Source organism: Schistocerca cancellata, chromosome 1, assembly GCF_023864275.1.
Source record: "Schistocerca cancellata isolate TAMUIC-IGC-003103 chromosome 1, iqSchCanc2.1, whole genome shotgun sequence".
NCBI classification, from domain to species: domain Eukaryota; kingdom Metazoa; phylum Arthropoda; class Insecta; order Orthoptera; family Acrididae; genus Schistocerca; species Schistocerca cancellata.
In genome coordinates this window covers 203,267,810-203,281,683 of record NC_064626.1, presented here as the reverse complement: position 1 = coordinate 203,281,683, position 13,874 = coordinate 203,267,810, and the positions used below count along the sequence as shown (strand labels likewise).

The 13,874-nt window shown below is 37.7% G+C and overlaps 1 protein-coding gene across 1 annotated transcript in view; it reads right to left on the bottom strand.

Annotated features, from left to right (window-relative positions):
• LOC126168550 (active breakpoint cluster region-related protein) overlaps positions 1-13,874 on the bottom strand; it is a 130,425-nt gene that overhangs the window by 68,836 nt on the left and 47,715 nt on the right. Inside the window, exon 9 of the mRNA XM_049920565.1 lies at positions 319-501. Coding sequence (XP_049776522.1) covers positions 319-501 — 183 coding nt within the window. The remainder of the gene's footprint in view (positions 1-318; positions 502-13,874) is intronic.

Below are 13,874 nucleotides of genomic sequence, written 5' to 3'. Positions count from 1 at the left end.
TGCATTATTATACGCACATTTGCTCCATGCATTTCATAAAAATGTAATAACATGTTAAACATATTTATATCATAAGAAAATCAACGTGAATTGTATTCAAGAGCATCATGTCTTACAAATAGTTGTTCTGATTATGGGGAAACTGTGCACCTTGGAAGAGTGAGTGACAGAAATTTTGGAGATACTACACAATATATAGTGCATTTATAGGACATAGTATAGTTTCAACTTTAATCTTGGTGATGTGCTTCCATGAATAAATTCATTTACAACTTTTCAATGAGATTACTACAGTTTTAAACCAGTGATCATACAAACCTTGTCATCATTCTTTTCATCCCAAAGAATTTGGTCTCTCACAGTGCAAGCTTGAGATTTAAGTGCAACAATGTTAGCTGGTGAATTTTCTCGTGGCTCAACAGCTGGTTCCTCAAAGATAACAATATCACCTAGTGGAATGTACCATTTCAGTTCAAATGTGAATTTATCTCGCCCAGAAGCCTGAAAACAAAGTGCAATAGTTCAAATACTATTGAAAAAACCAGCATGAAAATATGACACTTGAATGAAAATGCGAGGAAAATATTTAAAATGCAGGCAAATCTACAAGAGACAAACATTATTCACTGGAAAAAATTAGTGCTACATGTAGTCAATGGATGAAAGTCAATTATTCAGATGCTTTGCAGTCATACTGACAATGAAGTAGAGAATGGTACAGAGAAGGATCGACAACTGAATTCGGTCTTCTGAAATTGTTTTGGTAAGGATAATCATACTAGAGTTTCTCCTCTCAATTACCATGTAAATGCCTACATGAAAAAAGTTGGGACATTTATTTATTTACTTATTTATTAATCCAAGGATCATCCCACAGTGATATAGGATTTGTCATCATAACACACTGAAAATAAGAAGCTCAAATATACATACATGTAAAATGTACAGGTTGTGTTTTTATGAGGACAAGACAGATGGTCGACTGTGGCATCTTGGCATTTGTCTGGAATGATTTAGGAAAGCCACACAAACCTAAATCAGGATGGCCGGGCAAAGCAAACTCCATTGTTCTGAAGATGTGATGTATTATATTAAATAGTATATTAACAACTGCACTACCTCATTCAACTGGTCCTACTTGTACTTTTTTTTTTTTTTTTTTTTTCATTTTTACGCACACAATCTGCACAAGATAACATATAAAATATTCTTTTTCACTGAATCACTCCACATACTACAAACACCCTCTGGTGACTTCAGGACCATGAACATGATTTTGCAATAACAAAAATCATTCCACAGTGGACAGGTACCTAGACCTGAACCTGATGACATATCTCTAACATTCTATATACATTATGCAAAGTAACTCTTTTCCCTTCTAGCAGCACTTTATTTGAGATTGGAAGAGAAACAAAATGTTAAAATCAATTGGATAAAAGTGCAGGTCATTCCAGTTTCTGAGAAAGGTTGTTGGACAAATGCATTATATTGACAATAATCTGTTGTACAATTATCTAACTTATTGTATGCTCACTTATTACAATCTTTTTTGGGACCGAAAAATTCCTTGATGGACATCAACACGAATTCTGCGAGGAGTTTCAACTGGTTTTGCTCAATTTGAACTATACTGTTCTCAAAAATAATCAGGCATGAAACTAGCTTCAGGCATTTCTCAAGTGATTCTTACTGTTACCATTACTGCTCACAACATATTTACTGGACTTATTTTGTAGGAGTTATCAGCCACATTTTCTCTGGTGGTCCAACAGTTGTTTGTAGTTTCAGTTTACTAATGTGTAAATAGTGTCGATTCAAACAGATGTCATTTGCAGTGTCAACAAAAGTATAGGTTATTTCTCATCATAAACAAAATGTTCTTCAAATGGAATTTTACACGTTTTTTTTTATGTGATTTAGTTAAAACTATGATAGTCACTGCACTGAAGAAACAAGTCAAAGAATGCGAAAGATATCCCGAAAACTAATTGCAAAGGCAGTGTGTATTGTAGCCTTTTATTCAGAAAATGTAGATATTCAGTTTGGATTCAGGAAAGAAAAAGGAAAACAAGATGATATTGGATATTTGAGGAGGACAGGACACAGAATGTTGGAAAGTAACAGATACATGGACATCTGTTTTGTTAATTGGGAAAAGGTGTTCATGTGGACTGTAAAGACACAACATCAATAATGTAACTCTAAAGCAAAAAGTGGTAGAGCAGATTGGCAATGAGGAAATGGACGAGACAGGCTCTGGAAGAAGTGTTGGAAAAGGTGTTGATGTCATCAACACTGTCAATATTCATGCTAAAAAACTAAGAAGATAACACATAACATAAAGCAAGAGGCATAACAGTAGAAGGGGTAAAGAGAGCTAATTACTCAGATGAACAATCAGTGCTGGCTGAGTCGGAGAAAGACAAAGTTTATAATGGGCAGGATAATAAAATTGGGGAAAAGAGAATGGAATGCATATAAACGTAAGAAACACCAACTTGATGAGAATACAAAGTGTGTGTCCAAATATCATTGGAATAAAAGGCCTTGGAACAAGTAAAATCTTTTCGGTATTTAGTTTTGTGACAGAAAATGGAAATCGTGTGGGAGAAATAAGAAGAATATCTATGTGTGAAAGAGCTTTTGAAAAGGTGAAAGATTTACTGACAGCAAATAAAACTTTGATGAAATTGTTTATGTCTCTAGTGTAGCATTAAATGGCAGCAAATCATGGACAGTCAAAAATAATGATGAAAAAATGTTTGGATGATTATGAAACGTGGTAGGACGACAAAAATTCTAAAACTGAAATGGGCTGACAGAATGTCACATTAAGAAATACATAATGAGGTACCTTGAACAGAATGACCTTCTCAATGCCAACCAGCATGGATTTCAGAAACATCGATCATGTGAAACCCAACTTGTACTTTTCTCACGACATACAGAAAGCTTTGGCTCAAGACAACCAGCCAGATGCAGTTTTTTTGATTTCTAAAAAGCATTTGACTCAGTACCACACCTACGTTTATTGTCAAAAGTACAAACATATGGGATATCAAGTGAAATTTGTGACTGGATTGAGGACTTTTCAGTGAGTAGGCAAGTAGGAAGCTTGGATGGGGGTTAGTTGTCAGATGTAGAAGTAACTTCGGGTGGGCCCCAGGGAAGTGTGTTGGAATCCTTGCTGTTCATGCTGTCTATTAATGTTCTTGCATACAATATTAACAGAAACATCAGAAGTTCTGCAGATGACACAGTTATCTATAATAAAGTACTATCTGAGAGAAGCAGCATTAATATTCAGGCAGATCTCGATAGGATTTCAATGTGGCACAGAGATTGGCACCTTGCTCTAAATGTTTGGAAACATAACATTTTGCACTTCAAAAAAAAAAACATATATAATATCAATGAGTCACAGTTGGAATCGGCCAACTTATACAAATACTTGGGTGTAGCACTTTGGAAGGATATGAAATGGAATGAACACATAGGTTCAGTCGTGGGTAACACACATGGTAAACATCAGTTTATTGGTAGAATACTGGGGGAAGTGCAATCAGTCTATGAAAGAGATTGCTTACAAATCACTTGTGTGATCCATCCTAGAATACTGCTTAAGTGTGTGGGACCCATACCAGATAGGACTAACAGACGATATTGAATGTATAGAGAGAAGAGCAGCACGAACGGTCACAGGTTTGTTTAATCTGTGGGAGAGTGTCACGGAGATACTGAGGAATGGAACTAGCAGACTCTTGAGAGAGACAAACTATCCCAAGAAATTCTATAACAAAGTTTCAAGAACTGGATTTAAATAGTTGCTCTAGGGATATATTACCTCCCCTATGTATTGTTCACACAGGGATCAAGAGGATAATATTAGAATAATTACTGCATGCACAGGGGCACTGAATCATTCTTCCCGCGTGCCATACGTGAATTGAACAGGAAGAAACCCTAATAACTGGTACAATGGGATGTACCCTCTGCCATGTACCTCATGGTGATTTGCAGAGTATAGATGTAGATGTAGATACATAATGTTGTTGTTGTTGTGGTCTTCAGTCCTGATACTGGTTTGATGCAGCTCTCCATGCTACTCTATCCTGTGCAAGCTTCTTCATCTCCCAGTACCTACTGCAACCTACATCCTTCAGAATCTGCTTAGTGTATTCATCTCTTGGTCTCCTCCTACGATTTTTACCCTCCACGCTGCCCTCCAATACTAAATTGGTGATCCCTTGATGCCTCAGAACATGTCCTACCAACCATTCCCTTCTTCTGGTCAAGTTGTGCCACAAACTTTTCTTCTCCCCAATCCTATTCAATACTTCCTCATTAGTTATGTGATCTACCCATCTAATCTTCAGCATTCTTCTGTAGCACCACATTTCGAAAGCTTCTATTCTCTTCTTGTCCAAACTATTTACCGTCCATGTTTCACTTCCATACATGGCTACACTCCATACAAATACTTTCAGAAATGACTTCCTGACACTTAAATCTATACTCGATGTTAACAAATTTCTCTTCTTCAGAAACGCTTTCCTTGCCATTGCCAGTCTACATTTAATATCCTCTCTACTTTGACCATCATCAGTTATTTTGCTCCCCAAATAGCAAAACTCCTTTACTACTTTAAGTGTCTCATTTCCTAATCTAATTCCCTCAGCATCACCCGACTTAATTCCACTACATTCCATTATCCTCGTTTTGCTTTTGTTGATGTTCATCTTATATCCTCCCTTCAAGATACCATCCATTCCGTTCAACTGCTCTTCCAAGTCCTTTGCTGTCTCTGACAGAATTACAATGTCATCGGCAAACCTCAAAGTTTTTATTTCCTCTCCATGGACTTTAACACCTACTCCGAAATTTTCTTTTGTTTCCTTTACTGCTTGCTCAATATACAGATTGAATAACATCGGGGAGAGGCTACAACCCTGTCTTACTCCCTTCCCCACTGCTGCTTCCCTTTCATGTCCCTCGACTCTTATAACTGCCATCTGGTTTCTGTACAAATTGTAAATAGCCTTTTGCTCCCTGTATTTTACCCCTGCCACCTTCAGAATTTGAAAGAGACTATTCCAGTCAACATTGTCAAAAGCTTTCTCTAAGTCTACAAATGCTAGAAACGTAGGTTTGCCTTTCCTTAATCTTTCTTCTAAGATAAGTCGTAAGGTCAGTATTGCCTCACGTGTTCCAGTATTTCTACGGAATCCAAACTGATCTTCCCCGAGGTTGGCTTCTACTAGTTTTTCCATTCGTCTGTAAAGAATTCGTGTTAGTATTTTGCAGCTGTGGCTTATTAAATTGATTGTTCGGTAATTTTCACATCTGTCAACACCTGCTTTCTTTGGGATTGGAATTATTATATTCTTCTTGAAGTCTGAGGGTATTTCATCTGTCTCATACATCTTGCTCACCAGATGGTAGAGTTTTGTCAGGACTGGCTCTCCCAAGGCCGTCAGTAATTCCAATGGAATGTTGTCTACTCCGGGGGCCTTGTTTTGACTCAGGTCTTTCAGTGCTCTGTCAAACTCTTCATGCAGTATCGTATCTCCCATTTCATCTTCATCTACATCCTCTTCCATTTCCATAATATTGTCCTCAAGTACATCGCCCTTGTATAGACCCTCTATATAACAAAGGAAAGTGGAGATTGAAGAGCAACTAGTCAATACCTGTTGCAAGAAAGATATACCAAAAATAAGATATTTACTTTAGCAAGACACATTAACAAGGACAGCAAAACACAAGGAGTTACAAGTACTTCTGCAATGACTGTGTAATTCTTGTAATTCTACTGCATGACAGGAGCAATCAAAATGTCGCTGAAATGCGACTGAGAGCCCTCAGGAGGCACACCACTGTTCAGAAATTAGTGAATAGCATTGGAAGCTGCATGATGCTGCTTGTAGATGATGATGTCATACACAGGAAAATGGTAATGTCAGAAGATTGCAGCAAGCTGCAGAAAGACCTGCAGAGGGTAGACATTTGGTGCAGGGACTGGCAGTTGATCCTCAACATAAAATCAATGTGCCATATTATACATAAATAAGAGGGCTGTTCAAAAAGTAACATGACTGTTCAAACAGTGCAGGCGACATACATTAGATTATTGATCTTTCTTTTTGTTATGTTGGTACACTTGTTCCGAACATATGTTCACAGTTTCAAGTGTACAGCATACTTCATTTATTTTTGACAGATAGAAAGGTTAGACACATTTTAGTGTGCTCGCTGAAAAATGGAGCAATATGTTGGTACACTTGTTCCGAACATATGTTCACAGTTTCAAGTGTACAGCGTACTTCATTTATTTTTGACAGATAGAAACGTTAGACACGTTTTAGTGTGCTCGCTGAAAAATGGAGCAAAGAATTTGCATCAAATTCTGTGTGAAAAAATGGAATCAAGTGCTCTAAAATACTTGAAATGTTGACAGTGGCATACGGTGAGTCTGCTCTAAGTAAAAAAAAGTTTAAAAGTGGTACAAGCTCTTCCACGATGGCAGAGAAGATGCCAATGACGAACCTCACCCTGGACGCCCCAGCACATCCAAAGCTGTGAATAAAATTGTTTTGGAAAATCATCAGATTACTGTAAGAGAAGTTGCTGAGGATGTTGGCTCAGTCAGTTCATGACATGCAATTTTTCAGATGTTTTGGGCACGAGACGTGTCAGCAAAGTTTGTTCCAAAACTTCTCAATTTTGATCACAAGAACTGTTGCACGAGCATCACTCAGGAGCTCTTGAATGACATCAATGATGATCCTGATTTGCTCAAAAGGGTCAGTAACTGGTGACAAAACATGGGTTTATGGTTATGACATTGAAATCAAAGCCCAATCGTCCCAATGGAATCATCCCAGAGAGCCAAGACCGAAAAAAGTACGCCAAGTTTGATCAAATGTCAATGTTTTGCTCACTGTTATTTTGCGAGAAGCAATATACGCAAAAAATTCCGGAATTGTGGAAAAACAGCTCATGGCTTTTGCATCACGACAATGCACTTGCTCATTCATTGTTGCTTGCAAGAGATTTTTGGCCAAAAACAACATGACACTTGTGCCTCAGCCACCATATTCAATGGATTTGGTCCCCTGCGACTTTATCCTGTTCCCAAAACTGAAGAGACTTAAGAAAAGATGAAGATTTTCAATGACTGAGGAAATAAAAACTGCATCATTAGAAGTACTCAAGGCTGTACCAAAAATTGATTATTAGAAGTGCTTCGAGGATTGAAAGAAGCGTTGGCACAAGTGTGTTGTATCTGAGGGTGATTACTTTGAAGGGGACAACATGAATATTGATGAATAAATAAATATTTTACCATAAAAATATGAAGTCACCTTACTTTTTGAACACACCTCATACATGGTAGGATCCATTATTATTTCATTATAGTACTGGCAATCAATCAAAGTTAGCACCATTAAATATTTAGGAGTATACCGTATTTACTCGAATCTAAGCCGCACTTTTTTTCCGGTTTTTGTAATCCAAAAAACCGCCTGCGGCTTAGAATCGAGTGCAAAGCAAGCAGAAGTTCAGAAAAATGTTGGTAGGTGCCGCCACAACTAACTTCTGCCGTCGAATATATGTAGCGCTACACAGGCATGCCTGTGTGGTGGTGAAAGACGAGCTTTTTTTCTCCGCCCCGAGTTTCGACCACTGCATTTTCATACATTATCCAACGAAGCAAATACAAATTTCGTATTGTTCATCTTCGAATGTAGCACAATTTAAATGTACTACTAAAATCCGACTGGCAAGACTGTTTGGGATGTTTGTCAATATGGCCAACTATACGTTCTGAATTTTTTCCTACCTGTGAGAATAGATGGTTGCTAATAGGAACCTGATGAAATGTGAATCACATGCAGTATTCTCTTCACCATAAGAATAATACGAATATAAACATTTTCCCATGTATTCTTTCGTGTTTGCTGCTATCTCACTTAAATCCTGTCTGCCTAATAAACTACGAAACTTGAGTGAGACAATAGCAAACGCGGAAGAATATACGTATCGTGTCATGTTTATATTCGTATTTTTCTTATGCCTAATAGTGATACAGTCAGAAATGAAGCATGGCAACTGACTAGATTTTTAAATCTAAGATGACTCTAATTTCTGTGCAAAATTTGATGTACTAAAGAAGCGGGCGCAAAGATTTTCAAACGGAGAAAAATTTTCGCCTAACTCTCGTTCAGAACATGTTGTATCATACGCAGTCTATTATTTGGTTCTTGTTGATCATTATCAAAGAAAGCAGCAGTGTAAGTAACAACAAATAGCAGTCTCTTGCCATTGTTTCGCTAAGGAGACGATTTCTCTCTTTTTTTTTTAATTGTAAGCGGCGGTAGCGCGCACAAAAGCAAGCCATGCCGCGAGCGGCGAGAGGCCGTAAACACGCACTATCAGAATGCGACAAACAATGCATGACACTGTACAGTAATGCATTTTCAGCTTAGAGTGACTGACGTAAACACCGATAACAAAGAAAACGGCACTTATCAGATCAAAGCAAAATAAGCAATCGATTCAAACCAGATGAAGCACGCGAAAAAGGAAGGGTACCCGTATAAATATGGACGGAGAGCCTGACGCATAGCAATGACTACCTGGTAAAGCTTAACTGCTAAGCTTACGACTCGAACCAAACTACTGTAGCTGTATCGTCATTCATTCGACCTAAATTGTGTCTCATATTACAATGGACCAACTTTGTTTCGATTTGGAGGTGCGGCCTAAAACTTTTCTCTCCCCTTGAATTTCGAGTCTCAAATTTCAGGTGCGGCTTAGATTCGGGAATTTTTTTTTCCTTTATTTCGAGTCTCATTTTTCAGGTGCGGCTTAGATTCGAGCGCGGCTTAGATTCGAGTAAATACGGTATGTCCAGAGCAAATTAAAGTGAGATGAGCACATAAAACTAGTTTAATTAAACACAAATGCAAGCCTGAAATTCATTTGTAGTCTTAGGGAGGAATGTAGCTTACAAATCCATTGTTTGACAGATATTTGAATATTGTTCACCAATCTAATCATTACCATTGTAGGATTTCTGAAGGAGACACACATCATCAAAAGATAAGCAGTGCGTATCATGAGAAGTTTGTGAGAGTGTCACAGAGATGCTCCAGTGGCAGTTGCTGCAAGAAAGAAAGGTGTTGTGCATTATCTTTGTTACAACTGGTGGGAGGCATGGGATAACCACTCGCCCCCCCCCCCCCCCCCCCCTCAAAAAAAGGAAAGCAAAATATCTTAGTGAAATGGCAGTGGTCATGAAGGTAAAAATAGAGAAATGTGAAATCACCTCATACTGCTGTTAGGGATAATTGTTTTTCCATCCCAGCAGTTTAAGAATGGAGCAATATAAGGAGAAATGACAGTCAACACAAAGCACCTTCTGCCCTAAGATGGTTAGTAGTATATGAACTTGATGCAGTTTTTCAATAAAACTTGACAATGAATCTTTAAGATTTAATATCAAGGACACTTCTTTTCTCGGGAGCAAAAGAAAAGGAAGAAAAGGTGGATCCAACTACCAGATGATGTGATAAAAGAATAAGAATATTCATTTATTTATATTACCCATGCCTCATTCATTATACATGGCTATATACTAGTTTAAAATGGTAACTACAAAAAAGGATTTAGGCAACAAAAATTCTGATTTAAGGCAACCACATTGGGCTTTAAAACTCGAACTGTTAAATCTATTATTTTATGGTAATTAATTGTTTTTAACAATTTGAGAAAATGAGACAATGCGGTGTCCCTGTCATGTGACAGAAAAAGTCATGAGATTTTGTGAAAACAGATATTCCCTTGGCATCCAGGCAGTCTTATGAATCAGATGACCAAATTATTCCTACAAACAGGAATAGACCATGGTGTATCACTTTTGAAGTCACAGGGGCTCAAATCTGAATTATACAAAGGCTTCAACTCGTAGGATGGTTTGAACAGCACAGTGTTTTGTTAGGTGTGGTCCTATAGGAGGTCATAAACCCTTAATTTTCACTGATCTTTGAACTGATTCCCCTATAACTGGTGGGGTACACTGAAATTTATCATGTGCTCCAAACCAAGGCACAAATTTGAACTTTTCACATTTACAATTACTGTCAGTGGTGACAGATACAATAAGCACAAAAAAATCATCGAACCAATAGGAAATTGAACCCAGAACATGGTGTATAATTAGACAGAAAAAAAGCCATAGATGTTCCAGTTAAAAATATACTTTTTGCTGGGTGAAAATACACTTTTTTGCTGGGTGAAAACACACTTTTTCCTGGGTAAAAGTACATTTTTTTCCCATGTTGAGTGACATTATATTTTTCCATTGGAGCTGTAAAACTTATGAATCCCTTGAATGGTAAGGCTTTAAACGCTAACTTAGAACTATCCGGCACTTATGAAATGAGACCCAGCAAAAAACAAAATGTTTTGGAAAGATGTCTGATGTGTGGCAACAAGCACACTGCATATTTTCATATTGCTGAGGTATAAATACGAATTCCATCAAATACTGCATGGTAGCTTCTGAGGCACTGAAATTAAGATTGCACTGCACGATGCGTTTTTGTCAGCCGATCATAACTCATGTCACATTATCTCGTCAACCAATTGCAGCAGATATTCAGAGCACAGAGCATATGATGCAGTCAGCCAACAGCAACATCACTCTTAAGTAGCCTGCATAAGCCACCTATGCACATAAGGTGCTTGAATGAAGTTTGCAGAAGAACATAAACCATGAACCACACAACGGAACAAAGTAATTTTCAGTGATGAGAAGAAGTTTAATTTGGATGGGCCAGATGGTTTTTACTATTACTGGCAAGTCGTTGATACAGAAGAACACATTTGGGTAAGTAGAAACTTTGTCTGTGGCAGTATTGTGATCTGTGAAGAATTTTGTGCTAAAAGCATGTCCAACATAGTATGGCTGCACCCCAAAATGAAGCCCGATGATTGTACAGGAATGCTGGAAATTGAATCAGTTCGTATTTATGAGGAGTTTAACAATGATAATTTACTACTCCAACATGATAAAGCTGGGATTCACATGTCTGTCATGATGAAGTCGTGGTTTCAAGATAAAGGAATTCCACATCTGAGCTGGCCATCGAGAAGTTTAGGTTTAAATCCCATGGAGAATCTATGGGAGATCCTAGCACAACGTGTTTATCGCAATGGATGACTGACTGACACTGCGGCCGAGCTGAAAACTGCAAATTTGAGTGGAGTGGACCTCAAACTCAGAAGAAATCACTGCCCCTATACAATCAATGCCTAAGAGGATTTTCACAGTTATTATGAACAAAGGAGGTTCATTGATATACTAGGTATAGTTGTGATCTATTTACTGTATACATCAGGTTATTCTGGCAATAATTCATAAGTGCTTTTTTTCTTTAAATTTCTTGAGTACTAATGCTAATGGTAAAATGAGAATGTATTTTGTTTTGCTTTGTTGTAAACTGTATGGGAAAAATGTGTGCAATACCAAACACGTAAAGAAATGTTTTTTTTCCAGGTGTTTATACTAATTTCCAACACTGCGTAGCTATAAGAAAAGCTATGCTTTCACATATAATACTAATCTTTTTTAATTTGTGTTACCCATTAAGATATAGCAAACATAAATGTGGCAGTAAAATAAATAATGGCACAAATGGCTGGTTTTCTGGGCTCAAAATTTTTCTAAGGGCTGGTCCTTAAGGTTTAAGTTTTGAATGAGAGCCCAACACTGTGATTCAAGGGGAGATGGAAGGCAAACGGGCTCAAAACATCGATTTTTGTGTATTTGTAATACCTGCTATTTCCTGTGTAAAACTATTTTTGTTTCATATAAATATGACAATTTCCAGATGCTCTGTGCGATCTGGCATTGAAATGCAAAGCCTTCTTTTTTGTACCATGCAGAGATAATGTCGAGGTTTATTTTATTCTCCGTACATTATTTCTTGTTTCTATCTCTAAATTGGAATGCATTGGCCATGTCCAGAAAATCCAGGCTGAGATGATTATTAAAAGAAAACTCAAACATAGTACTGGAAGATGGCAAACGAGATAAGTAGCCAAGGTCACCTGACAAATGTTGAAATAATTTTCTAAACTAATTGTATTAGAGGCATGAAATTTTGTAACTTTGTACTCAGGATGGTAATGAGTTATTACAAGTGAACTGAGAACCACCATACCAACAGAAACTGTTTTATAATAAATAATTTATTAAAAAATGGAATTTTATCATGGAAAGAAAATTTTCTTAAAATCAACTACAGGTATTTTGTTCATTTCACTTGTAAATGCAGGTGTACATGTTATATACATTCAGTAAAAATTTCACTATCTTAACACTTATAGTTCTTTTGAAAAGTGTACCTATTCGAAGAGCGAAATAGCACTGGCAGAAAATGGATAAAAACAGCCTTGCGTCTACTCTTAAGGAATTCATCACAAATTCTCACACATAACATAATTCATCTTGCATAAGGGAAATTTACTTTGAAAGTAAAGTTTCTCAAACCACCACTCGCAATATTTTCCTGTGATCTGTTAGAAATGTAAACAGTTGTGATATTACACTCATCGAAAGTAGTTTGCTGTAGTGAAGCATTGCACAGTGTTCACCCTAAAGGCTTTACCACTTTTTGCTGTCAGCAGATGCTTGTGTGTGCTCTGTGTTTTGTTGTAGTAAATGTCACATTTTCTTTGCAGCTGAAGTTTTATTTTGGTGTTTTTCTTTCACTTAGGTCCAACATAGCATGGATGCACCACAAAATAAAGTCCGATGATTATACAGTAGTGGGCTAAGATAAAATTCTTTGTTAGAGTATCAGCTCTTACCACATAAAACTATGAAAATTTAACTGAAAATTAAAACAATGTAAAATTCCTGAGTTTTTCCTGGATTTACCGTTGTTATGGGGCACATACACCCTCCAGGACCATTACATTTGAAGTAAGACACTCACCTACTCAGCTACCAAGCCGCATGTAGTTTTAACCCTTTAACTGCTCTGGACGTGTTAATGTACGTGCCTTTGTACCTATCTCTGCGTGCTCTGAACGTGTTTACGTGCACCACTAGTCCTTCTACCTAGTACTCTGAACGCATACACACATTCCGAGTACCAGGTAGAAGGACTGGTGGCGCGTGTAAACACGTTCAGAGCACACAGGGACAGGTACAAAGGTGTGCGCGTTAACATGTCCAGAGCAGTTAAAGGGCTAGAACATCCTAGTAATGTCCAAAGGGCACACACGTGTGTGCTCTCTCTCTCTCTCGCACACGCACACGCACACGCACACACACACACACACACACACACACACACACACACACACACACACCACTGTCTCCGACTGACGAGGCCAGACATGACTCAACATCTCTGCTATATGGTGTTTATCCTTTTCAATCAATTTTTGACAAAATATTTTAAGTGGATAGATAAAAAATCTACTTACCAAGCCACAGCAGAAGACACACATAAAAGATTTTAATTAGACAAGATTTCAGAGCTAAGATGCTCCTTCTTCTGGCAGAAGGGTTGAAGGGAACGGACGAGGGGTGAAGGGAAAGGACTGGAGACGTCAAGGAAAATGAGTTTATTTTGGGAAAGTCACCCAGAACTGTGGGTCAGGGGAGATTTACCAGATGGGATGAGAAGGAAAGACTGATTGTTGGGGACTGCATCGGACGTGATTTGAAAGCATCAGTGCTTAAAGGTGGAAGACATGGTAACATGCAAGATTGAGATTACTGCTTAAACAATTTCCAACCCATTGTTTGTGTGTCTAATGCGAAATGAAGTGAGCTTCCAAATGTGACATGT